Source organism: Eulemur rufifrons, chromosome 29 (assembly GCF_041146395.1).
Source record: "Eulemur rufifrons isolate Redbay chromosome 29, OSU_ERuf_1, whole genome shotgun sequence".
In the NCBI taxonomy this organism is placed as follows: domain Eukaryota; kingdom Metazoa; phylum Chordata; class Mammalia; order Primates; family Lemuridae; genus Eulemur; species Eulemur rufifrons.
Window position 1 is genome coordinate 24,464,084 of NC_091011.1, and position 27,855 is coordinate 24,491,938.

At 40.1% G+C, this 27,855-nt stretch overlaps 1 protein-coding gene across 2 annotated transcripts in view; it reads left to right on the top strand.

Moving 5' to 3' along the window:
- Positions 1-25,257, top strand: part of CPVL (carboxypeptidase vitellogenic like) — a 136,169-nt gene extending 110,912 nt beyond the window's left edge. For both annotated transcript variants that reach the window (XM_069461822.1, XM_069461823.1), the window contains one exon: positions 25,037-25,257. In XM_069461822.1, coding sequence (XP_069317923.1) covers positions 25,037-25,144 — 108 coding nt within the window. In that variant the 3' untranslated portion in view covers positions 25,145-25,257. The remainder of the gene's footprint in view (positions 1-25,036) is intronic.
- The last annotated feature ends 2,598 nt before the right edge of the window (positions 25,258-27,855 follow it).

The window sequence follows — 27,855 nt, forward strand, 5'->3', positions numbered from 1 at the left end:
TATGCAGCAGCCCTGCTACTGGTGGGGAACAGGATTGCTATCAGCAGTAGTGACCCCAGACAGGAGCCTCTCAGGCTCTGGAGAGTGCACACTTAGGCTCCCTTTGTTCCAGAGGCAGCCTCCCTGGTGAGTTGCCCCCATTCCCTGTTCCCTGGGATGTAGGATACCACATGGCCTAGAGTGCTGGGGACCTGGCCTCCCTGTTAGGTCCAGCCAGCATTGTGATGCTGCAGCTCTCTGGTTGGATGTAGGGGGGTGTCAGCAGGGGTCCAGGGGTGTGGAGATGCAGAGGCTTTTGAGCCCCAGGGCAGGACACAGTCTGGTGAGGGCTGGGCTCTCAAAATGGCATTGTGCTTCTTGGGTCTCAGGGGGTGTGTGGGACCCAGTGTGAACTCCTTCTCTGGAACAATGCTGTCATGTAGACTCCAGGCAGCTCCCTCTACTAGTCTCAGGGCCATGAGAGCTGAGAGGCTCTCGTGTGGCTGAGATAGCAGGAGTCCATCATGGAAATGTGGATCGCTGGCATCCGTTGCTTACCTCTTCCCCACAATAGGAGGTCTTTCCTGGCTCCAAGCAGATCCTGGGTGGACCAGCTGCTCCTCTTCCCTCTCCTTCTGTGCCTCAGAGGTTCCCTGTCACGTCCCTGCTGAATTCCAGTGTTCTCTCTTAGAAGCTCTATTTGGTGTGCAACTATCTACTCACTATTTTGGTCCTTCTTTGTGGGGGAGGCGAGTGCCAGGTGCCCTAGTCAGCTATCTTGAAGTCCCCTCCAAGGGAAAGTTTTAAATTACACGCTCAATTTCTGTAACAGATATGGGATTAATCACCTTTTCTATTTCCTCATGTGGCAGTTTTCATAGACTGTAATTTTTTTCAGGTATTTGTCTATTTCATCTAAAATTTCAAATTCATTGACATAATGTTGCTTTTGTAACATCATCTTACTATCATTTAAGGGCTGTCAAGATCTATGGAGATATCAGTAATCTGTGTCTCTCTTGCCTGAGGTTTAAAAATTTTATTATTCTTTTCAAAGAACCTATTTTGTCTTTGTTGATTGTCTCTATTATATTTTTGCTTTCTATTAATATTTTATTAAATTTTGATTTTATTCTTATCTTCTTGCTATTAGTTTCCTTGAATGTGATTTATTTTCCTCTTTTATGAACTCTTTTTAAGATAGAACATGAATTTTTAGCCTTTATTTCTAATATATGCACTCAATATGATAAATTTGTTAAGCTTAGCCTTAAGTGCACCCTTAAATTTGTCATAGTTTTATTATCATTTAGTTAGAAATTATTCAAAATTTCTGTTGCCTTTTTTTCTCTTTGATCAATGAGTTATTTAAAAATGTATTGCTTAATTTCCAAACATTTTGAGTCTTCTATTCTTGCATTTATTTCTAGCATAAGGAAACATATTCTGTTAATGCTTTATGGTCAGAAAACATATTTTTTTATGATTTCAGTTATTTGAAATTTGTTGAAATTTTTTTTTTGGCCCCCAAAATGGTTATTTTTGGTAAATGTTCTTTATATATTTATAAAGAATATATACACTGCAGTTGTTTGTTGTAATGCTTTGTACATCAATTTAGGACAATTTTAACAATTTTATTGTTTAAATCTTCATATCCTTTATTTTCTCTTTTTTTCTGCTTCTCCTATCAGTTAAGAGAGATCTATTAAATCTCCCACTATAATTGAAGATTTTTCTATTTTTCTTTTACATCTATTGTTACTTTATTTTGTGTTGTTAAATGCATACAACTATGGAAATGTACATTCTTGGTGTTAAATTTTTTCTTCTTATGAAATGTCCACTTTAAAATCTTTAGTAATGCTTTTTGCCTTAAAGTCTAATTTGTTGATAATGGTATAACTATGCCAACTTTTTCTTTTGATTAGTAGTTAATATTTATATGGGATATCTTTTTTCAACTTTTTGCTTTCAATTTTTCTGTATCCTTATATTAATATGTGTCTCTTATAAGCAGGATATAATGGACTTTTCTGTTTTATAAGAGCCTGACAGTATTTTTTAATTGGAGTGGTCCATTTACATTTAATGTAATTACTGCTATATTTGTGTTTAAACCTACTGTTTTACTACTTGTTTTCTATTTGTCCCATTTGTTCTATATTTCCCTTTTTTTCATTGCATTCTTTTATATTACTCAGTGTTTTATATCATTTCATTTTTTCTCATCTATAAGCTTGTTAGCGAAACATTTTTTTACTCTTGTTTAGTGATCATACTAGAAAGTATAATATAAGTTCTAGACTTTTAAAATCCTAATATAAAGTAGAATTTTACCACTTTCCAGGTAAATGCAAGAATTTTAGAGCACTTTATCTTCCTTACCGACTCTCCTGCTCTTTATCATTTAAAAAACAAAACACTTCTATGTCTAACAGAAATACCACAAAACATTATTGACACATGTTATACAGCCAGGAGTCCCTAAGAGTTACCCATATATTTACCCTTTCATTTGCTTTTCAGTCTTTTGTACATTTCCATGCTTCTGGCTGGGATTATTTTTATTTGCCTAAAGAAATCTTTTTGGTATTTATTATTTTTTTAATGTTGAATTATCTCCTTTTAGAGTTGGGGTCTCACTGTGTTATTCAGGCTGGTCTTGAACTCCTGGGCTCAAGCAATCCTCCCGCCTTAGCTTTCTGAGTAGCTAGGGCTACAGGTGTGCCCGGCTTTCCTCTAGTATTTGTTTTAGTAAAGTTATGTTGACAATGATTTCTCTGTTTTTGTTTGTCTGAAAATGTCTTTATGTTGCCTTTAATTGTGAAGGACATTTTTCACGAAACAGAATTTTAGCTTAGCATTTATTTTCTTTTAGCACATAGACGATGTTATTCTGTTGTCCTCTGACTTACATTATTTATTATGAGAAGTCATCTAATGGTTTCATTGCTGCCCCTTGGAAGGTGACTGTTTTTTGTTTTCCACCTGACTACTTTTAAGATTTTTTTTTTTTTTTTTTGCTTTCTGAAAATTTTACTATTTGTACTTCGAGGTGTGACTTTTATATATTAACATATATGTCCTGCTTGGGTTTCTTGAGTTTTTTGAAACATGGCTCAATATCTTTTGTCATATTTGGAAAATTCTCAATCATTATCTCTTCAAACATTGCTTGTGTTCTACTCACTTTTCCTCTCTTTTTAAGACTCTATTTACATAAATAGTAGACTTTTACATTTTATTCCTTATAGCTTTATTTTCATCCTTTTTTCTCTCCATGCTTCAGGTTTGATATTTTCTACTGACCTATTTTCTAATTCTCTGTTCTTCCCTATTGCCTTTCCTAATGTGTTGTTTAACCCATTTATTCATTTTTAAAATTTCAGTTATACCTACCTGCTAAGGACTGAATTTTGTCCCTTCCAAATTCATACGTTGTAGCCCTACCCTCATTACCCTATGTGACTGTATGCAGAGATAGGGCCTGTAAGGTGACAATTAAGGTTAGATGGGGTCAGAGAGTGGGCCCTGGGTTGAAGGATTGGTGTCCTCATAAGAAGAGATACCAGAGAGCTTGCTCACTGTCTCTCTGCCACATGAGGACACAGTGGCCATCTGCAAGCCAGGAAGTGGGCCCTCAGCAGAAACCAAACTGACCAGCACCTTGATCTTGGACTTTTCAGCCTCCAGAACTGAGAGGAATAAATTCCTATCCTTGTAGGACTGTGCAGAAGATTCAAGTATGCTGATAAGCTTAGAGCAATACCTAACTCATAGTAAATTTTGCTATCTTTATTTTTATTATCACTAACTTAGAATGTAGACCACAAAAAGAAAATTATAAACAGTAAAAGTCAGTATCTGGGAAAATGTTTTATGGAAAGTCAACCCATAAGGCGAAGTTGGAACATTAACATTCAGGCCATGAAGAGCAAATACAAATGTCGAGCTGCCAGGGAGCGCTGCACTCCTCACCTCCCCACATCCACCGCACCGCTTTGTGATGAGAATCCCACCAGGCACACTCGGGAGCCCCTCCAGACTCTCTGATGGCTGCCTCCACCACCTGTTATTTTATATGCCCGGGACCAGCCTCGTGAAACGCTCCAGTGCCTGGCATTGCGCACGTGTCCCTGCCTGGCTCTCTGCAGAAAACGTCCAGCTTGCGGGGCCAGATTGCTGCTTCAGGGCAGCGTGTCCCACAGAGGTGGGAAAAGGAATTGGCTGCCAGTCGGACACTGGTGGCAAATATCACACGAAGCCCGCTGACGACTCTTGTGAATGCGAAACACATTTAGAGATGAAACGGCGCTTCTCTGGCTGCCAAAAAACGGGTAACAAAAGAAGCCAGGCCCACATATGTTTGTGATAGGGAGTGTTTTACCACACAGCCGGGGCTCTGCGTTTGTGGAGGTGATTTTAAAATGTTGGCGGGGATCCTTCCCCGAGTGCCTCAGCGCCAGGATTGGGGTGGTGCGTGGAGATGAGAGGCAGGAGGACGAGGAGCTCCTGTGTGAACAAAGGCATTCTCTGTGAGCCTGGCCCTGGGAATACTGTCCAAATGTCAAGCGTCTGATAATGAAGAAAACGGACCTTAGCCACGGACTTGCTTGTATCAGACACACAAAACAGAAGCGTGGGTATGTGTCTGCCAGAAACGAAAGCTCACTCTCTGCCAAACTCCACAGCTCTTAATTTAAAAAATCAAAACCGAAGTAGACCTGTCTCCGGCTGGTTACCTAAAATGTCCACGTTAAGAAATGACAGCTGTCTTAGGGGAACAACAGGATTGGGAGGGAGGGAGCGATTTTCCCTGTGTATTCACGTCGATCCAATGCCCAGAGAGACCAAATGCAACTCCAGCCAGCCTTCACAGGTCAGATGGAGAATGAATACTTCTTGTTCCTCCTTGTTGGCTCTGGCCTAGAAGGTAGCGCTTGGTATTTGTACCATTCTAAGAATCAGACACTGCTTTGTTATGAAACCGGGGCTGCAGACTTTCTGAGCTTCTGTGAAATGCAGAATGTGTCTGCAAAATGCATGGTTTGGACTGAATTATCTCTAAGACATCTTCTAACAAAAATCTGAAATATCTGTTTTTCATTAATGCCCAGAGGGGCTCAGTTAGCAAGTAATGTAGAATAATATGGTAACCTTCAGCAAATGTCAAAATTCTCTCTATACTTACCTATAAGAGAAGAGGGAAGACACAGAGAGAGAGAGAAATACTCTATATATAATATACTGGTATATACAATGTAATTCTCAGGCTATGGAGTAACCAAAATCATGGGTATCCTCTGCACTGGTGTTGACTCTGAGCCCTTACTAGTGCTGTCTCTGAGTCCCAGAGGTTCAATCGTCTTTCTCCTCGGCTGTTGACAACCCATAGCCGTCACTGTCAAGGTCACCCCACTGCTCCTTTTGGGGTCTTTCTATGCCCTTTGCCAAATGTCAAAGTTGCTGTTTATGGTCTGTGTTGATGTTGCCATTGCTTTTGGGACATTTTGTTCTTACATCATTGAATCAGCATGCCAGCTCCAAGGAAGTTTTGACTCCATATTTAGAAATTAAAAACTTTAATCAGAATAGTAGCCACACTGATGAATTTCTTTAAGAACATTTTTCTATTAATAATATAAACTTCATTAAGCTAAATGTCCTGAAGAAAGCAATTAAACCATTTTCATTTTATTCTATCTTTATTTCACTGAAAATATTTTTATTTGATACTAATTATTTTCCATGTAAACACTGAAAGTATGTTTTGATTCATTGGGCAGTTTTCATTCTTATCAAATCATACTGAGTGTAGCTTCCGCAAGTATGAGTTTTGCATAATCTCCAACAAGTCCAATTTTCCTGATTGCAGTTTGAGCTATTGTGATTTTTATTTTATGTTTTCAATATCAGTATTAATTCAGGTTTACTTAATAATTACAGGATGGATTATCTCAGCTAGGTAGCATGTTAGAGCTGGAATTTTAGATCTTATTTTCCAGGTGAGGGAAACTGAAGCCCAGAGGCTAACCAACATTTCATGTCCGAGCTGAGATTAGACTCCAGGCCTCCTGGCTTCCATCCCAGTGTTTTTCTACTTTACAAGCACGGCCACCACTGGAATGATGGAATCACAGCCCTATGCTGGGACAGTTAAAATTGGAGCTGTGTACATATCTGCCATAATTGAAGCAGGCCTGTGAAATAAAGTATTTCACATCTAGTGTTAGCTCTGAATCATAATGGTGCCCACCTCTTTTAGACAGAGAAAGTATTAGGTTTTTATTTTATTTATTTATTTAGTTAGTTAGGTTTTTTTTAAAAAAAAGGCACTAGAGCTTAATTGGTGGTGAGGCCAGGTTCATCCAATGTTCCCTTTATTTGGGAACCTCTGATATTAATAAAAGAACACATGCTGAGATGGGCCCAAATGAGCAGAGAGAACGTGATGGGCAGAGCCACAGGCCAGAGAGTGCGGGGTTTGGGGCAGAGGGTACAGTCTGGTTCGTAGCCTGGAGCTCGGAGAACGAGCGCTGGGAGAGAAACTGGAAAGAGATCATGGGGCCTTCATGGTAGGCAAGGTGGCATTGTTTAAGCAGTGGGGCACCACCAAAGGTTTGTTGGTGGGTTTTTTTTTGTTTGTTTGTTTTGTTTTTTTTAACATGCCAGCTCAGGTGTGAGCCATTAAAGGTTATGAAGCACATTTTTGAAGCTGTTCCTTTAGAAGTTAAAATGGCATCAATAGGATAAGTTCAGGGAAAGAAAACCCTACAAATAGACAGTCATGTCAGAAAGAAGGTTCTCCATCTTATTCATAAGGCCACCTTCCTGGTGCTTGGCTCGGAGCTCCTGAAATAGAGGTCGGGGGAATAAGTTTTGGGATGTCCAAGCTGTGAGGATCGATTCCCTGTTTGAGGATAGTGTTTACTGGGTGTCCACGCCAACTGAAAAGCTGAGTATGCACACAGAGATCACTGCATGCTGATGTCCCTGGTCCTGTCCTCATTGGCCACAGTGAGCACCTCCAGCCGCCTAAAGCACCAGCCCTGCACCCAGACTTACTCATACATCTTGACTCTGACCCAGGTTTGGCGTCTGGAGCCCTCAGGCCTGTGGTCTGCCACACTCTCCTCAGGGTGTCTCCCAAAATGTCCTGGTTTCCAACAGAAACCACACTGTCAGCTAGAGGTTACGTCTGGAGAAACCGAAGGGCAGGAGCACACTACCTTCTAAGCTTAACTGTTCTGGAATTTCATCACCGACTGCAAGAAGCTGTCTGGTGTCATGAGAGGAAGGTAGAGTTCAACAAACTTGGTTCAAATTTCGGTTTTGCCGCTTAATAGCTGTGGGCCGCTTACTGGTTTTGAAACCGAGGGAGAACAGTTACTTCGTCGGGTGTTGGGATGGTCAAAGGAGATGCTGAGGATGGCTCCCAGTTACTCAGCACTCACGAGCCCTCAAGCTGGGGTCTGCCTCGCAGATTTTAATTCACGATTTTATGGAATCCTAGTAGCTGCCCTGTGAGCTATGGCATGGTATTTACTGATTCATAAATGAGGAAACAGAAGCTTCCCCCAAGAAACTTGCTTAAGGCTTCACATAGTAAAGGCATCTAAGGTTTGACACTCCACATCTTGATCTTTCCACTGCACCATAGCTTCTTTGAGTCCCTGTGTGGGGAATGGGGTGGGGAGGGATGGACCGCTCTGGATGGCTATGTACGCGCCCTGGAGGTATGTGGTGGTGGTGGTGGGGGGGGGAGGTGTAGTGGTGGTGGCCAGCAGGTCATCCAGGCCACATAGAATCTTTGCTCCCTGAAGGACAGAGGAGTGCTTACAAGGAGGAGGGAGACAGAGACAGCACAGTGGACAGACAGAAAGCAGCAATAACCACCATTTCCTAACTGCTTTTCTAAAACTAACATTGACTTTGGTTTGTTTCTTTGACTACACACAACTAGAGAGTGGTTGAAAGAATGACCGCAGTCCTTTGAGTGGAAGGGATGGTCAGGCTCAGACTTGAACGTTTCCACAGATCATCCACAGAGGGGATGTCCAGGGCTAGCACCGCCCTTTCTTGGATTTCCTGCCAGCAGTTCTCCCCACATTTTTTTTTTTTTTTTAAATTTTAAACAGCTAAGGGAGTATTATGACCTGTTTCTGAAGGAACTAACAGTTCCAGAAAGGTCTTCAGCAAGTCCTTGGTTGCACTGACATGATCAGAGGAAGCAAAGAGCAGTAAGTGTGACTTTTGCATTTGACTAGTGGAGAAGGAAGGAGAAAATTTTTTAACAGGTTATTGAATGGAGGAAAGTAGCTGTGAAATAGGTTTAAGACAGTGATTACCGAATACAGTTAATTCCCTGGGAAAATGGTTTGGCTTTGTTACAGAATCTTCTCTAAGATCATCTCTCCCCTAGCTGTGTCACCTGCTACAAAGAGGGGTGGCCTGACCTGTGGGTTCTTTGTCTCCATCTCCTAGTCCTGAGCTAAGTTCTTCTGCCCATTGATGGGAATTAGACCGTGGGCAGAAAACCGAAACACAGCACTCAAACCACCCCCACCTCCCAATCACAGGTGGCAGTCAGAGGTCGGGTTCTTCAAAAACAGGCATTGAGGAGAAGCTTGGGGTGCAGGTTTATTAGGGACCATCCCCTGTGGAAGAAGGGGGGAGGGAGCAGGACTGGACAAAGGGAGAAAGAAAACTGTGACACAGGCCAGACAGACCTGGCAGGGAGCTCGGGGAGGCTATTTTCCTTCAGAGTGTCCCACATTGGGCCAAAATAGCCAGGCCTTTGTATGCCCAGCTCCCTCAGTCACCAAATGTGGGCTGCCCCAGGAAGGGCATCATCTTGGGAAAGGCAGCTCTCTGCAGCAGAGGCAGACCCTGAAAGAGCTGACAGCTGGGGGCTGTCTGCTGACTGCACTCCCTGAGCTGGGCAGCAAGTCCATGCTTGAAGAGAGCTCTGATGGTGCACGTCTATGTTTACCACAAAGGCCACCCAGATGATGTACTTGCTAGTTCTCAGGGATTTGGTGGTTGGGTGGGGGTGGGGTGGGGTGCCTAAGACCACCACATGGGAATTTGGTCTTCCTTTGTTTGTATGATATAAGATTTTGCCTAAGCTCTCAGTATGATTATGCCTTACATCTGCATTAGAAAGATGGATCAGGTCTTGGTTTTCAACTCATATCAAAATTCCAAGATAGGGATGACAGACCTTTCAGGAAAAAGAATAAAGAACTGTCAGTAAATATTTACCCTTTTCAGTTATTTATTGTGGAATAACAAATCACTCCAAAACTTAGTGGCTTAGAATAACAATTTGTTATTTTTCACAACTATGTGGATGGAATGGGCTCAGCTGGGTGGTTCTGATCCCGATGGGGTAGGCTCAGGTCACACATGCAGCTGCATTCAGCTGGGAGTTTGGCTAAAGCTGGGACATCCAAGAAGATCTCCTCTCCCCCAGTGCGCTCTCCATGTGGCCTTTAGTCATGCAGTGCCCTAGCCTGGACTTCTCCACAACACAGCAGCCGGTCTTCCAAATGGAGAAGCAAAAGATGCCAATCCTTTTAAGGCCTGTGCTCAAAAGTCCCAGAAGATTATTTTTATTATTTTTATTGCACTCTCTTGGTTGAAGCAAATCACAGACCAAGGCTATATTCCCCTTGGTGGGAAGAATGGCAAAGAATTTGGAACCATCATTAATCCACTACTTTTCCCTGAATGAATGTGGCTCAACCCTTGCAGCTATAGATTCACAGGCCTCCTCTTCAGATACTCTGTTTTTAGTGGTCTGGGGTAGAGCCCAGCCATACCTATTTAAGCTTCTTCAGAGATTCTAATATGCAGCTGGTTTGAGAACCCTAAACTATGATGTCTATCATCCCACTACTGGGATATGACTGACATAACTTCTGTCTTGAAGGAAGCACTGTGTGGCTTCTGTTTGGAGAAACATCCACCCTGATCCCTAAAGGGTGCTCTAAATCCTTTCTATTTACTTATTTAATACTTCCTATTATACTTACTTACAGGCCAACCAGAAATTCGAGAACATAGTTTTACTCTTAACAAACCAGCCATTGATCCGAAGGATCCCATTTAGAAATGTGTCTTCTAGTCAATAGTATCTACTGGGATGACACTGGTTCTCGGAAATCCTCAGCCAAATCCTAAAGCTAAATTTTAGACTTCAGTCCCTGCCATGCATTGTAGGTTTACAAGTGGTCTTTGTTCTCCCAAATCACTGATAGACCATTGGTAATTTAGACTTGTAGAAAAACCCTTTTATTTATTCAAAGCATTAGCTTCCTTTTCCCAGCGGAGCGTTGTGCTGTACTGACATTATGTGGTCCTGGGTGTGCAGTGCTCTTAGATAGTAGTGTGTCTGTGTTACCTTCCAACAAAGGAGCAACTGTCTCCCGCAGCGTCTGCTTTAAGCATCATCCAGAGTAGTGGTTTGCAGCAAAGATATTGTCCACCAGCCACAGTGGATCTGCTTCTGGATATTATTTATTGATCAAATACTACAATGGATGGATACAATTCCAAGTCAAAGCAAAAACAAAAGTGCAGTGTTTTAGACTGTGAAGTCTCATCATGAGTAGACTTAGCATTTCCATTAGGTAATCATTAGGTTATGTAAAAAAGGATTCTTAACCTGGGGTAAGGGTTTGTAGTTAGGATTTGAGGGGTCAATGAACTTGGAAGGGAAAAAATTACAGCTTTATTTTCACTGACCTCTAACTGAAATAGCATTTCCTTTCATTATGAATTATGAAATTTAGCATTTCCTTCCATTATGAATGTAGGCAACAAATCACAGTGGCATTACTAGTGCTTTTAACTTTGTCTACAATGGAAAGCAGAGATATTTTCATATCACATATTATTAATACATATGCTGTTATAGATACCTTGAAAAAACTTTTATGCTCATCACTACTTTAAAATTACAGTAGTTATCACACCCACTGGTTGCTCTTACTGAACATGCCAATATAGAAGTATATATATAGTTATAAATTTATTCTCTACTATTTTGATGATTTCAGTATAATAGCTTCATTTATAATCTATAATATATATGTGTATATTGTATGTGTGTGTGTGTGTGTGTACAGGTGCTTATCATGTATTTATAAACATTATTGTGAGAAGTAGTCCACAGACTGCACCAGACAGTCCTAGGGAGTCCATAGCACAAAAACAGATTAAGAATCCATGCATTAAAAATAATTGTAGACTCTTCTCAATCCAAACCACAGATTGCCTTTGGTGATACCAGACTGAGATGTCATGAGCTCAGCTATCAAGTAGACTGGAATTTTGTCCCTAGTTTATTACCTTGGCAACTCTAACTACTTCTGTCACCATATTCAATTGACAGCCCGGGGATTAAGAGAGTAGGTTCTGTGTTAGACTTGGATCAGGTCCCCGCCCCGCCATGCACTAGCTGTGTGACCTTGGGCAAGTTAACCTCTCCAAGAGCTTCCTCACCTGTGAAGTAGGGATAACATTATCACCTACCACTCCCGTGGGAGGATTCATTATTAGGATGGGTTGAGATAATGCTTATAAATTAATAAATTACTTGACACTCTACCTGGCACCTGGTAAGCATGTATTATAATAAATATTGGTTTCTATGGCCATTAGGGAGCCCTCCTCACAATTACCTATTTTCCCAGCACAAGAAGCTCTCACTCTGTTCACACAGTTCTTAAGACATGCTGTGTATTAAAGATTCACTTGATGAAATGGGTTCAGTATTATTTATCAGATTGACCTAGAACTACCGTGGTTGTATCCAGTTTTAACATCGCTGTGACAAAGAAACTGTCTTGTTGAGAGGTAGTGGTATCAGAGAGGGCTGAGGAGATGTACAACATTTTGCTACCTGGCAGCCTAATAATAGGAAATAGAAGTGGCTAAATTGAGTAAGGAGATGTTTTTAGAGCATTGAGTCCCTTCTAGTTTAGCAATAATCTGAAACATCCCTGTTGACAATAAAAGAAGAGCATCCAGCTTTTTTTTTTTTTTCATTTATACTGAGCTTCTAACATATGGAAACAGGGAAGATGAGAAATATAGGAGTTTAGATTTAGACAGTAAAAAACAAACTATCAAAACAAACAAACAAAAAAACTTCCAAATATTTGGCAACTCATGACTCTTCTGCCGTCCAGCACAGAGATGTGGGTGTTTATTTTTGTTCCTAATATTTATTTTTGATACAGCAACCAGAGTCCCAAGGTTTAGATTTTGGCCCCCACTCTGTCTCCTTGGAGCTGCTTATCAGAGGGACTCTTGCCTTTGTTTCAGTTTGATTGCTTCTCCATGTCTTCCCTACTTACTGTTTTTAGACATGGGGCCCATCTCATCGTCTCCATGTTGGGGAGAAGGAAAAAGCACAGCAGAAAACATGTTACATTTCTTAAACGTTCATTTTTGGGAGTTTGGCAGCATCAGAAGGTGGTTTTTCTTTTCTTTTTAAAAATTAAATATTGAATACATAGCAAAGAATTTTATAATGCTTCTCTAAGATAAAACAATGATAAATGAACACCTTTGTGCTTAACAGGAAATTTAATAAATACAGTATTACTAGTAGCCTCTCCTGCCCAACCCAGTCACCTTCCCTGTTACCTCTGGAGGTATGACATTGTCCTGAGTTTTGTTTTTATTATCCCCTTCCTTCTTTCTTTATTAATAGTTTCATTGCAGATATACATAACCATTAACAATATTTTACTTTCCATGTTTAATTTTATATAAAAGGAATTATTCTGTATGTATTTTATAAAAACATACTTTTGCTGTTCACACTGTGAGATTCACCCATGTTGATAATGCTTAATTGTGTTTCATTCTTTTTCACTGCTACATTGTATTATATGATTCTATTTTTCATCCATTCCACTGCTGGTGGACGTTTGAGTTGTTTCCAATTTATTGCTACTACAAATAGTGCTGCTATGGACATTCTTGTACATACCTCCTTGTGCCTGGGTCAGCTTTGTAATATATAAGTGTTCTGGCTATTACACTATTTCAGAAAACATTTGGACTTGTCTCTAGTTATCTTTCACCTGGGCTTGTTAAATTGAAGGGGGGTCGTGCTTAATGTCCTTTCCTGTGTTTAAAATTGATGGCTTATTTTCTTTTTCCCTGGCTATCTCCCATCTTCTTTTCTGGCTACCTTGGAATTAAAGGACCCTGGCATCCACAGAGTGAAGGTGCAGTGCACGTGTCACATCCGAGTCCTGGTGGTATTTGGTTGTGTGGGTGCATTTCTCTTTCTGGGTGTCCTGTGCTGGCTACCAAACTATCCAGCTTAAAAAAAAATCAGAAATGAATTCCTTCTGCATCTTTTCAATTAAGCTCTACTAACAGTAGTTCAGTAAGAAGCAGCAAGTAATGAAATCGACAGCTTCCAGCTTATGCCTTGAATTCTGGGGCAAGCCCCACGCCCCCCACATAGGGGGAAAAACCTGAATCTTGTTCTGAAAAAATACCTCTCATTTTCATCACCTTTCCATTGAAACAGCAAGGAGGAGAAGTTATGTAGCTTCTCACAGTTGCTTTGCTGTGAGTCTTACCAGAAAATTAAGACAAATAGTAATTGGTAAATACTACGCACCGAGTTCCTGAGCTAGCGTTTCTCACATCTGCTTTATAGTGTCCTCCTTGCTGGCCGGATTTTATTCATTTCCTAGTGCTTGGCATAGAAACCACAAGAACTAGCTAAAAAAAAAAAACACCACTGCATTTATACAAACCAAAAAACTAGTGCAACAGTTTGGGGGCATTAAAAAAAACACGAGGGCTGTCCCACATTATAAATCCCAAAATGAAAGTTTTTGCTTTGTGGTGCTTTAAAAGTTGCTATTCAAGAACACTCTGAATATGTGTTTTAAGTTGTTGTTTACACTTTTTTTCTTTTTCCAGTAGCCCACTTAGCTGGTCTTAGTCTCCCCCCTTACCAATCTACCCTCCTTTCTGTGCTTTTTCCAAAATGCAAGTTTGATCACGTTTTCCCCTTAACTCCTATACCTGCAGGATAAAGTCCTATTTGATGCCGAGCTCCTTGGGGGCAAGAATAATGTACTATTTATCTTTGTAGCGCACCCCTTAGAACAGTTCCTGGCACTGCGTAAATGCTCAGTTAATTAAAATCAAGTTGGCCTCCACCTTATCCTCATGCCCCTTTCCTATGCCTCAGAGTGACTGTGTGTGTGCATCTGTGTGTATTTTAATGGTACAGCTCTCAAAGGGTGCTATGGTTGTGCACCAATTGTACACACCAAAGTGTCTTCTAGGAAATAGACTAGACATGCCGAGATAATGAATAGTTCAAAACAATTCCCTTCAAGCTAAAGGATGTGTTGTTTATGTCAGCTAAAGACTATTTCCTTTCTGGGTTACATAGGGGGAAAAATGAGCAATATTCTTGGACACAAATTGACAAAAGGAGAAGCAGAAGTTTCATCTCTATCTCAGTGCTGACTAGAGCATCCGCTCCTTTTTAAAAAAAAAATTGAATTCCTAGTTTTTGGGTTTTTTCCTTTTCTTAAAAAAAACACACAGCTTGCTTCCTAAAAACAAAGGAAATAATAAACAATAGCAACTCCCAATGTTACTCTGATTATTTGCCAAGAGTCTTCTTAGTTCATGTGGTTCTGTTTCACTAGAGAGGACCAATTAGCATAAGAAGAATGCTTCTAAATTAAGCTACCCAAATATGCACGTAGTTAATACTCTGGGAGCTAATTTATTGTATTATTTAAAATATAAATTGGCTTGCAGATCTATTTATTGAGCTATGACAGCTAGGCAACAATGCATAATTTTCTCTTAGCTGTTGAGTGGTTTTTTAATAATCTATTGAAATTTCACAAAGAACCATTTCATTAAATGGAAAGTGGATAAATACTAAGAAGTCTAAAATAAAGCATTATCCACACATGGAGAATGGATTTTAAAAATCAATGATATTTGAGGAACAAAGAAGGAATTGGGGTTGGCTTTTTAAACAATAACTTTTTGTTGTTTTAATTTGAAGTGTAACCAAAGACTCACAAAATCACTTGTGGGAGTGTTAAACAGAGCCAAAAAAATAAACAAATAAGGTGGAGGGTGGGGTGGGGTAGAGAAATAGGCAGTGAGATGGAACAAACTTATGTGAAGATATTGCCATATTGTCAGCCGGACTAAGGCACTGTTTTTGCCTTGCATAGTTTTCAGTTTGGCGGTAAAAACTGTGTGGCTTGTTTTATGTTAACAAATGACATCATGAAAATGCCACGCCATTTGGCATACTCTGTATCCTAAATTCCTGGAACCTGGAGACATTTAGGGGTCCTGGGGTCCCAATAGGTTGTGGATCACAAACACATTTAAATCCTGATACCCTGTCTGGCCTTGGGTTGTCCTAAACAGACCAGCTTTGGATCATCTCAGGGTGCTCTGATACAAACAGAAGGATCTCATGGATGTAGTATGGTCTTAAAACTCTTATTTTTGCCAACTGGACTAGAACTCAGTGGGGGGGCAGGCAGGAATGGAAGCAGATGACAGACCCTTCTCACCTTCCTACTAATATTTGAAATCTGGTCCATCTCATTTCCCGAGCCAAGATTTTAAAGAAGTTTTAGACTTTAAAATTCACCCATTTGGATGGATGTTTGTTGGGTTTACCTTGAGAACAGGAAGAATGCCAGAATGTTTCCTCTTTCCCTAGGAAAATCAAAATGTCAGAGAACTGGTGGTCTGTGGGTAAAGTGGCTCAGGAAGAGGGGGCACTGATTTATAGTGTTTGCCAATTTCCATAGTGTAAATACTCCCACAGAGCTGGTTTAACACCACCAACTTGACATCACTAAATGTGGACTGGAGTGTCAACGTACACGGGTTGGCTCTCCTGATCCAGTGATGGGGAGCTCCAGCACACTACTGCTAGAACCTTCCTATAATTGCTATTTCCAGGAAGTAAAACTTTAGCAAGTTGGCTGGCTTTTGTTTCCATGTTACCCAGAAGACGCTGAGTCAGGATCTCAGTCCTCACAACACTCATGGCAGAGAGCATTTACTGCTATAACCTCTGCCCTCTCCTCCCCCACTCTCATTCTCTCCTCCAAAAGAAAACTACAAAGGTAGATCATAAAGCTAGATATTGAGTAAGGGTAAATAATGAACCGAATTGTACTTTTTATCCTTTTGAGGATATCAAATATAAAAACTGGACATAGAATGAGAGAATGAGGAAGGGAAGTTTCAATTACTTTTTAATTGCACCAAATCCCGGTTTGCAAAGTGGGTTCCTAAAAGGGAAAAAAGACAGAACAGCATTTTACCATTCTGCTAAGACAAGTAAGGTCTTGCTTGCTTTGACATTTCTGTGTAGGGAGAAAGGGTGTTTGGCATTGCATGCGGTAAAAGGGGAAGATGGGGTGGAGGGAAAGAATGGGATGGATCATGCTATTAGCAGGCTTAGGGGATAAAACTCACTGGAGACACAGTTAAGTTGAGCACACTGACAGAGGTGTACTCTCTCATTCAAGCTGTTTTGTTACTTTAATTGAGACCTTTCCCATGGGAAGGAAGGCTTCATAACATGGAAATCAAAGAAGGCTGGAAGAGAAATATTTCCCCTCCTGAAGAATGTATTATAATCCTTTTTTTTTCTGAAAAAGTATGGTAATGAATGTTATATTTATTTGTGTTGCAACTTATGCTCTTACTCCTCTCCTTAAAGGAAAAAAATATTTTTTGATCATAAAAACTCAGATAATATTAATAGTAGTACAGTGATCATTGGTTGAGTGCCTATTATTTGCCGATATCAGCACATGGTGCAAGCTTAAGACATATTTGTGAACTGAATGCCATGTAACATCTTATATACATTGTCCCTTTGCATCCTTACAAAAAGTTAAATATTATTAGAGTGACTAACCATGCCGGATTGCCTGACCCTTTTTTACTTTTAGCACTGAAAGTCCTATATTCTCAGAAACCTCTTGGTCCTGGGCAAACTGGGACAACTGGTTATCCTAACTCTTATTTCCATTTTACAAATGAGAAAGTAGAGACGCATTTAAACCACTGTGCTAAACTCACAGAACTGGGTTCAACCCTAGATCTGCTGAATCCTGAGTCCATGCTCTTAGCCATCATGCCAGATTGCTTCCTACTACAGTGGACTGTGCATTTAGGTTCCCATTGACTATGATAACCTAGGAAAGAAAAGCCTCCAACCTTGCATACCAACCTTGCTGTAGTTAACACAGAGATTCTTCGAGTTGATATGGAGAAAAATTTCCATGACTTTTCTTTATTAGACACATTCAAAGCACATCTAAGTGATGTGTTGAAATGAGGCTAAGAGATTTCATTGAAAGGTCTTCACCTCTCAGGAGTTCATTTTGTATCTCTCTAAAAGGAAGGATTATATCACTGTATCTCAAGATTTCTTCTAACTTAAAGGTTCCCTGTTTGTCAGAAGTCTGTTATTCATACCACACAATAATGTCTCTTCCATTTACTCTCATGCTTTTATCCCATCTGTTATTTGGAAGTCATAATGGCAGCCCCTGTTACCACTATTAGCTTGTTAATAATGCATTATTTTATTATCTATCCCTTTAGTGTTTACCTAGAGATAATGACATACATCCTGATTTAAGAAAGCCAACTTTGAATTAGTACATTTACCATTTTCCAGATATGCAAATGTATCGTACAACACTTTAACTCAATTTATGCCACCTTTGTGCAAATGTTGTCTTTCAAGAAACTTCTACGTAGTTCAAACTCCAATAGATACTGTTATTATTGTTATTCATTACTTTTGCCCACATATAGAAATTCTCAGTTGCTCCTCATTCTTCTTTGCACTTCCATGTTTGCATTAGGGATAATTTTTCTTTTGTCTGAAGAACAACCTTTAGTGTTTCTTTTAGTACAGATCTGCTGACAAAATTTTTTAAGAATTTTTTGTTCCCTTGAAAATGTCTTTATGAGATCTTCATTTCTGTAGCTGTTCTAGACTGGCATTTATTTTATTTCTGAACTTCAAAGATATTATTTCATTGTCTTCCAGCTTTCATTGTTTCTGTTGATTGGTCAGCTTTCTTGCTTCTTTGAAGGTATTGAAAATATTGTTTCCTTTCCTATGACAGCTTTTAAGATTTTCTCTCTGTCTTTGGTTTTAGCAATATACTATCATGTGCCTAGATGTGGTTAGTTTTCTTTATGTTTATCTTGTCTAGGATTTATAGCACTTTCCCAAACTGTGGCTTGATGACTTTTGTCAGTTTGGGGAATTTTTCAGTCAATATCTCTAAATGTTACTATTTCTTTTGCCCCATTTCTTATCATTTTATTCTAGAACTCCAGTTAAATATAAGTTAAATGTTTGTGGCCCCATGTCTTTTCTTCTCTTTATTTGTATTTTCCATATCCTTATTCTCCTTGCTTCTGACTAGATATCTCCTACTGACCTAACTTCCAGTTCATATATTCTTTCTTCTACCAGGTCTAATCTACTGCTGAAAGATCTATTAAATTCTTAATTTCAATTAACAATGAATGAATAACTTTTTAGTTCTAGAATTTCTGTTTGATTCTCTTTTATATATTCTAATTCTCTAGTGAATTTTCTATTTTGTTACCTAACTTCTTGAATATTTTGTTCACAGTTACTTAAAAATGTATACTTGATAATTCTAATATCTGGATCACTTGTGGTGGTCCCTTTCTGTGATCTTTTTTTCCCTCCTTAGTTTTTGGTCATTTGATCTTGTCTTTTTAAATGCCTAATAAATTTTATTAAATGTTAGACAAAAAAATGTCTGAAGAAAGATGTGATCTTCAAAGAGGACTTAATTTTTTCTGGAAGGGAATTAGTAGAGGCATGCCACTTTGATTCAATCAGGGATTTGGATGATTGGTTTAGTGTTGATTTCAAGGTGTGCGAGGGCTGACCTGTCTCTAGTTTTTCATTACTTGCGAGGCATTGTCTTTCATGGATCTAATGCAAAGCCTGCAGTGTTTACCAGTGCCCTCCCTCCTTGACAGGGCTGCGACTCCAGATTTTCTTTTGTTTCTTTTGGGGGTTTCTTTGTTTTTGTTTTTTGGTTTCCCAAGCACCATAAGACTGTTTAGCTTTGCATTCTTTTGTCTGTCACTTTTTACTTGGCATCTTGGGCAGAGAAGCTTAGAAACTGATGAATTTCCCAAAGGGGAAAGAAGCACAAAGTGCTGGACTCACTTCTTTGTGATTCTCTTTTCTCCATGGTCTTGGCCATTCAAGTCCTAGCTGCTCCCTGCTACCTTTAAACAGCGTTCTTGGCCAGGCACGGTGGCGTGTGCCTGTAATCCTAGTGCTTTAGGAGGCTGAGGTGGGAGGATCACTTGAGGCCAGGGGTTTGAGACCAGCCTGGGCAACATAGCAAAATCCCATCTCTGTAAAAAAAATTTTAAAAATTAGCCAGGTGTGGTGGTGCATGCCTGTAGTCCAAGCTATCCAGGAGGCTGGGGCGGGAGGATCGCTTGTGAGCTAAGATTGTGCCACTATACTCCAGCCTGGAAGACAGAGACATTGTCTCTTTAAAACAAACAAAACCAAAAAGAACTATTCTTGTCTTTTTAATTCAGCTTCTACTTCTGTGGTTGGTTTGATATAAACTATTGTGCCATAGTCAGAAGTGGAAATCCTAAATTACAGTATTATTACATCTAATTAAGGAAGGTGGTGTATTTAGAAGCCCTTTCAGGGTGCTGTAAAGGAGCACCAAAGGTATGTCTTGGCTACGCTAGGGATAGGTACCATGGTGATGGCTGCATTTGAGTCTTCTAAAGCACCTAGACGCTCCTTTCCTCCTCCTATTCAGTCATCATTTGCTACACTGCAAGTATACGGTGGGAAACCTCAAGGATCGTTTCCCTGAGTGCTGCTGGAGCAACTCTTAGCATTGATCTCTGTTCTGAGTTTTTTTGTTATTTTTGTTGTTTGTTTGTTTATTTATTTATTTTTGTTTTGTTTTGTTTTGTTTTACCAGCTTTGGCTTTATTCTCATTCCCAAGTACTTTTTTAATAATATTTTTGGGTGCTATTTATTTTATCTGTACCAATAATTAGTGTCTGAAAGCTAAAAGGTATGATTTAGTAAATGTGGAATGGGATAAAAATAGTAAAAGAACTTTCATGTAAATCAGAAACCATAACAAGCAAGATTCTTCGGTGTATGCATCATTCGGTAGTTGAAAACAGGAATCATAAACTTTCCCTGTATATTCTACTTTCAAACCTTGCATCTCCCATGGCCCTCTTTTCTCTTTCCTGGCTGGTAGCAACACCCTTGGCAAATGTGCTCCTGTCAGAACCCTGAAATGGGAAGGATGTGTTGCAGGTGGGTGAGGAAACTCTGACTTAACCTTCGTATCTGATGAATCACTAATTTCTTTGGTTCCACCCCAATATCCCCATCTCCTTCCCCTTCTCCCCATCCCTCCCATGAGTACATGTCGTCTCTCACCTGATTTGGTGTCTCCTGATTTGCCTCCTTTCCCCAGTATCTCTCCCTTCCAAATCAGCCTCCCTGTTAGATATTGTCATTTTTCTATAATGCAAGTATGAGCATATCACTACCCTACTTAAAACCCTCTAGGATATATCCGAATAGGTGAATCTATGGAGACGGAAAGCAGATTAGTGGTTGCCAGGGGCTGTGAGGGAGAGAGGTGTGGGAAGCGATTACTGTCGTGTATGGGTTTCCTTTGGGGTGATGAAAACATTCTGCAACTGGATAGCGGTGGTTGCACAGCACGGTGAAGGTACTAAATGCTATGGCATTGTATGCTTTAAAATGGTTAAAACGGTAATTTTAAGTGTATTTTACCACCATAAGAAAACACAACGCTATAGGATGTATAGGATAAGGTCCAGGCATTCCAGCATGTCACGTGGGGCATCGCATGGTCCCACTAGTGTTTGCCTGTTTGTCCCTCCCTTCTGTTTCCTTCCACTCCTTCGCGAATGGAACCCCTTACGGGCTACTTACTGCACGTGCATGCGTTTCACGCCCCCTGCATTTGCACTTGCCGTTTGCTCTGTGTGCAAAGCACCCCTCCGCCCCACCCCACTCTCCACCTTCTGTCCAGTGGTCTCCTCTGAGACCCCCAAGAAGTCTCCCCTGACACGTCTGCAGCCACATGCCCAGTGTGAATTTCCCTCTACATTCTATCCTCTAAAAAGGCACAACTGGGAAACCTTTACTGCCAGGTCTGGGTTTCAGGTTCCAGGGAGAATTGTATCATTTGCTAAAAAATAAAGTGGAATGAAGCTTTAAAGTGTTTGTATAACCCTGTTTAAATTCATGGCACATTTGTGACCCTCCCTGGAACATCTGGCACATCTGGAACGCATGAGCAGAGGGCTTCAGCTCCAGTGTGGAGGCACCCAAAATATACAGTTTCTATCCAGGGAGCCTCGAGATTAATCTTGCCCCATTTAAATATGTAATCACAGCCCCGCTACATTTTGTTACACACCTCTGAAAGCTGCCGAGTGGTTCGTGTCCTTGATTTGTGAATAGTGAGTGGCTTGGCTGTAAACAACGGAGTGGCTGATTTTTCAGCACTCATAAATTCACCTGTGTGGTTAGCATTGGTAGAATGCTTTAGGTGAATCTGCTTGAGAATACACTTTGTTTGGGAGTTTTGTGACATGTGAAATAACCTTTGTTCCTTTACGAGCTTTTCTTTCCGATCTTAATGACACCATTTACGATGTCATTGGGTCATTACACATGGCAGCTCCAAAATTGGACTAGGGTCAGGCAGGTCACTGAGAGTGAGAATGAGAACACCTGACCCTACAGTTCTCCTTCATCACGTGTTACTGCAGACAGGGAAGGCTCCTGTGAGTGTGTGTATGTGCGTAAGTATCAGGAGCTCGGACGGCCAGGAAGTGAGGTCAGGATTAGGTGTTAAATTTCTACTTCTCTTCTCCCTTGATGTAAATAGAGAATTCCCTCATTTGCTGCAGAATAGAATAACCTCTAAACAGTGGTTCTCAGCAAGTAGTTGGACCAACCGGCATCACTTTGGAATTGTTAGATATGCAAATCCTTAGGCCCCTCCCCACTCTGGACCTTCAGAATTGTAAAGTCTGGAGTTGGGGCCCCACGATCTGTTTTAACAAGCCCAGATACTTTTACGCACATTCAAGTTCAAGGACCACTGTTTCAAACAACTCCTTTAAGCCAGGATTTTTTATGGGAATGTGGGGACACTGGATGTTCTAGGGTAGTTAGGTTGATGTAGACATTTTGATTCTAGATTTTCAATATGGATCACTGTTGGAAGAATAATGAGAATGGCTAATATTTATTCAATACCATCCCAGGCCAGGCACTGTGCTAAGTGTTCCAGGGACATTATTCCATTAGATCCTCACACAACTCACAACTACCAAAGAGATAATACTTCTTTCCCAGTTGCACAATAAGGCAATTGAGGCTCAGAGAGGCTGAATTACTTGCCCAAGGGCACACAACTTGCTGTGCCTCTCGTCTTGTGTGCCCAGGCTGTAATGCACTGTGCTGCCCTGACTTAGCTGCAGCTCTCGTCCTGGAGGCAGGATGACCTTTGGCTCTCAGGTATTCGATTGATTGCTGTTCCGGACCTTTGCTGCCAAACTCATTTCCAGTTGAAGCAGCTGGGTTTTGTCACACACATGATTTCGTTAAGTGTCCTCAGCCGAGCTGAAGCTGCACAGACATCACTCATCGGATTCCTGCCAAGGCTAGAGATTTGGATGAGAATCTGCGGGAAGAAAATCCTAGCCTGGGATTGTGGTTGTCCTCTAGAGTCACATGAAGGGGCTCTTGTCACATATATGTTTACCTTCAGTCTGTGACAAAAAGTGGGACATGTTGGGTTTCCAGTTGCAAGCATGGACACAAATGGTAGATGGGCTCTATTGTCATTGCAACAAGGCACAAATGACCGCTGACCAAGTGTGGCGTAACACAGGAGTTTCCATTGGTACGTGAAAGGGCTAAGTCTAATTCCACATTTGCAAATGGTGATCTGCCTCCCTCACCTACCTCAGAGGGCTGTTGAGAGGTGGGTCAAAATGTTCTACAATTAAGATGCAAAGTTCAGCTCAAAGGTAAGGAATTATTGTGCAAGTACTAGGATTTGATTAAAAACTAGGATTTGGTGTTTGTACCAGATGTCAGAGTTCTAGCTATTATAGTTATCTCACAATTTTGTGACTTAAACAAACCACCTAATAGTTCCAAATAGCTTCATCTCCTCAGTGCTGACGTGAATGGTGCTCCTTGTAGTTGTTCAGTGCACAGCTTGTACAGCTGTGAGCTGCAAGATAAAATTTATCTAATAATTTTGATCCTATTTACCTCACAGCAAGGTTGTAAGATGGTGCGTATTGGGAGGTGGGGGGGGGAGATTTTTTAATATAATAAATGCACTGTGCAAATATACTTTTTTCCTGCCTCACTTCCCTTCAGATTGAGAAAGGTAAAAGAACCCAGCCTCTTAAGAAGGGCCTTGTGAAGGTTATTTTTTTTTTTTTTTTAATTTTTAGTAGAGATGGGGGTCTTCCTATTGCCCAGGCTGGTCTCAAACTCCTGGCCTCAAGTGATCCTCCCGCCTTAGCCTCCCAAAGTGCTGGGATTATAGGCATGAGCCACCGTGCCTGGCCGTAGAGGTGATTTTTAAATGCTGATTGTGATTCAGCAGCTATAAGTTACTGAAAGTGATCCCTTAATTGCATGTTAACTTTTCTCATCCACTAGTAACTCCTGTCCATTCTCCATATATGCAACAGGACAGCTCAGGCCACACTGACTCCTCCTGTGTGTGGCCTCCCAACACTCTGTGTCGGTCCTTGCCCTTTTGGTGTTGAATCATGCAGGCTTCCTCTTTCCCTCTACTTGGAATACTTGCTGACACTAGGGGCTTAATGAGTACAGAGACCACTCCCCTTTTTGTCTGTGCAGACCCTAGCTCAAGGTGGGCCCTCGTGTCGATTTGAACTCATTTCAACTAGAGATGTATTAAGAGAGCTTTATACAACCTGACAAGAGCTCGGGTTACCCAGGTGTACACTTTTGTCAAAACTGGTGAGTCTACATTTAAGACGAGTGCATGTCATCATATAACTTTACTCAAAAGAAGAAAATCTATAAACACATATTGAATTCTGATTAATAATGTGATGCTGAAGTATCTGGGGGAAGTGTACTACTGTCCCCATTTTATTTTGAAATCTGTCAAAAAGATATGATGAATTAAAGTGAAGTGAATGTTAGTGAGAGAATCTAAATGGTGAGTATATGAATTTTTTAAAAACTTGCTGTATGTTTGAAAATGTTTCATAATACTGCTGGATTATGGGGGAAAATGTTCTAACTCTATGCTGCTCAAAACATGACCTCCTTTTATTTCAGGTGTCAAGATGTTGTTTTATTATTTTAGAGAATCAAAAAACAACAGGTGTTTTTTTTGTTGTTGTTTGTTTTTTTTTTTTTTAGAGTTAAAATTTCCCCTTTATTACTGATAAAGGCTAGGATGGAAGGTATTGCTTAATGTGAGGGCAGATGGGGCTGGCTGACTGAAGGGTGGAATTAGGAAGACACTCCACCTAGGTGCAGGCCGACCTCAGGGAGCTTAACAGTGAGACTTCCACGGCACAGTACCGACTCCCAAGAGAAGAAAGGAGCAGGCAGATCACTCCTCACAAGGAGTAATTTTCAAGTTTTACACACATGAAAGATGGAACACAACTTTGCATAAAATTAATTAACTATACAATTTAAAAACTTTCCTATCTTAACATCCCCATTATTAAAGCTATCAACAGCAAGGTAGTGTATCCAAAGGCATGGATTGGTAGAATATGTTCTATATTTCATGTAAGCTGTAAATATAAACTAGTCTGAATTAAACTTTTTCATTTATTTAGAATATCCATTTCTCTAAACTTCTTCTGTTCTTTTTTTTCCTCTTTAAGGTAATTATTCGAGGTGGAGGACACATTTTACCCTATGACCAGCCTCTGAGATCGTTTGACATGATTAATCGATTCATTTATGGAAAAGGATGGGATCCTTATAGTTGATAAACTACATTCCTAAAAGAGAACAGCAGAGGTTTTAATCCTTGAAAAGAAAAATTTAAAAACAGAAAATGTCATATAAACAAGAAAATTATCTTTTTGTATCTGCAAGCTGTCTCTCATCAATAAAAATTATCCTTGAAACAAGTGAGCTTTTGTTGTGGGGGAAATGGTTTATTACAAAATTAACAGGGGTACTTGAGTAAGAATTGCATGATTTAACTTAAAGAATGAAAGGAATGGATTCTGTGACACTGCTTCAGACAGAGACAGATAAATGAAATTTGGGGGTCTTGAATAGGAATTTTTAATTCCTCCTAAGAGTAAGAGAAAAGTGCAGTAAATGAATAAAGATGTAGCAACATCTTTTTCTGTAAATGCTATGCATACAAAGGTGTTTGGTGAATATTATTGGATAAGAATAACTGAATTATCACCCCAAAGAAAGGGATGGAGTTATAATAGTTGTGGGGAAGAGAGGTTCAAATGTTTAAAATCTTAGCATGAAAGCATATAGTGTACCAATTCATGACAAGCAAAGGATCTTATTCAGAGAACATACTTAATCTTTGCCGTTTCATTTCTTTTCTTTTTCTGAGTTTGTTAGTTCATTTGAGGTATACACACTTATTGAATGTGGCCAGCCTGCAAGCCACATTGGTTATAAGTGCCATATTTAATGTGGGTTTTAAATTCTCTACTTCTTTTCCCCAAATAAAGAACAACCTAATTTAGTATAATTGTTGGAATATCAAAAAAATTAAGCTGGCATCAAAATATATACAAATATACACATGTTAATAATTTTCCAACTAAAATGTCACATCCTGGCACATCTTGCCTATTTATGCATCATATGTTCACATCTCTTTGAAATTCTACATGTTTGGCTTTTTTCTATATCACTTCCTTCTCATATTACCAATCTATGAATTGGCTCACTGGAGAACTAAATTTAAAAAATTAAAGCCTGTTCTTGCTGCAAATATTTTATTGAGTTTGTTCTTTTAATTTCTCATTTTGTGCCTGATTTAATTCAGGTTTGTGACTTTTTGTTTAAGACCTATTTTTCATTGTCCCCATGTACTAGAAGTCATCAAATCAAACATTCTGATCAAAAACAAATTTTAATTATTGCAGAGAATAAACTGAGGTGCGGGACGGTACAAGAAGGTTTTCGTGTAGCCCCATCTGCAAGTTAAATTAGCTGCCTTTGGTCCCAAAAATATGTACTGGGAAGGGCACTGAATGAAGGGGCACTGGGAGGCCTGGGATTCAGTCTCACCTGGGTCACACGTGCACTGGATGTTTTTGGAGAAGTCAATTCGTTGTACCAACCTCCCAAAGACTCAAAGAAGGTAACCAGAAGAGGAGATGTCTGAGGTTCCCTCCAGTTCACACATCATTGGGGTAGTACCTATTTAGGAGGGTACTACGAGGTGATACAGTCAACCTTCATTATTTGTGGATTTCATACTGCATTTCATACAAATGCAGTCTGCTTGCTAAGAATGTATTTGTAACCCTCAAATTAATACTCATTCTTTTTCCACGTCATGCATAGAGTGGCAAAAAATTTGAGTTGCCCAACATACATGTTCCCAGCTGAGGTTGAAAAAGGTGACCCTCTGCCTTCTTGTTTCAGCTCTCATACTAAACAAGTGTCCTATTCAAAGTCTGTTTAGTGCCACATTTTCTGCACTTTTGTGCTTTTTGTGGCTTATCTCGCTGTTTAAAATGCCCCTAAGCATAGTGCTGAAGTACTGTCTAGTGTTCCTAAGTGTAAGCAGGCTTTGATGTGACTTACAGAGAAAATACAAGGGTTAGGTAAGCTTTGTTCAGCCATGAGTTATAGTGCTGTTGGCCCTGAGTTCAATGTTTATGAGCCAGCAATATATAAAAGGGTACTAAGAAACACACATAAAACAAGGTTATGTATTGATCGGTTGACAAGAATATTGTGACCAGAGGCTTGAAGGAACCTCGTCCTGTATTTCCCTTAGGAGCAATGGTTCAGAATTTGCTAAATCCTTGTTTGCAGAGATGTTACAGATTGTAACTACAGTCAAAAAACAAAATCAATTGTATGAATAGAGCACCTTGCCTAGGGACTGGCATGAAATAATGGCTCAATAAATGGAAATCGTAGATGTTTTCAATTTTGTCATCTCCCTGTCCTAGGTACTAAGACAGTGGGGAATGTTGGGGTGGGGGTGGGGGCACAAGTTGCCAGGAAACTTCCAGGGGCAACCCTGGCCAACTCCTCTTAGGGTACAGTCCTGTGGAGACTGAATATGGCAAGTATTTTATTTTAAAAGAAGGGAGGGAAGGGTGGTTCAGAAACTGAAGAACAACTAGTTTTTTAATTTAATTGGGAAGAGTCCTTTGTATAGAGACTCTCTAGGAGGAGTGCATACCCTCCATAGCTACTCAAGACTATCCACTGAGGTCCAAGGAGAAAATACTAGAACATTGGTATTTGCTTCATTTCAAAATGATAACAAAAGTAAGCCTTACTAATATTTAATGGTGGATTGTCACCCTGCCCTCCCGCGGTCCGGATGTGACTGACATTACTGTGAGCAGACAACATCCACAAAGAGAGAGAGTTGCATGGGCCAGGGGATCCACAGTAGCATCTTCTCATGCTTCTGGGTCCAGCATATTGCCAAGAATTGCAATTGACATTCATATAGGATGTTATCAACATGATT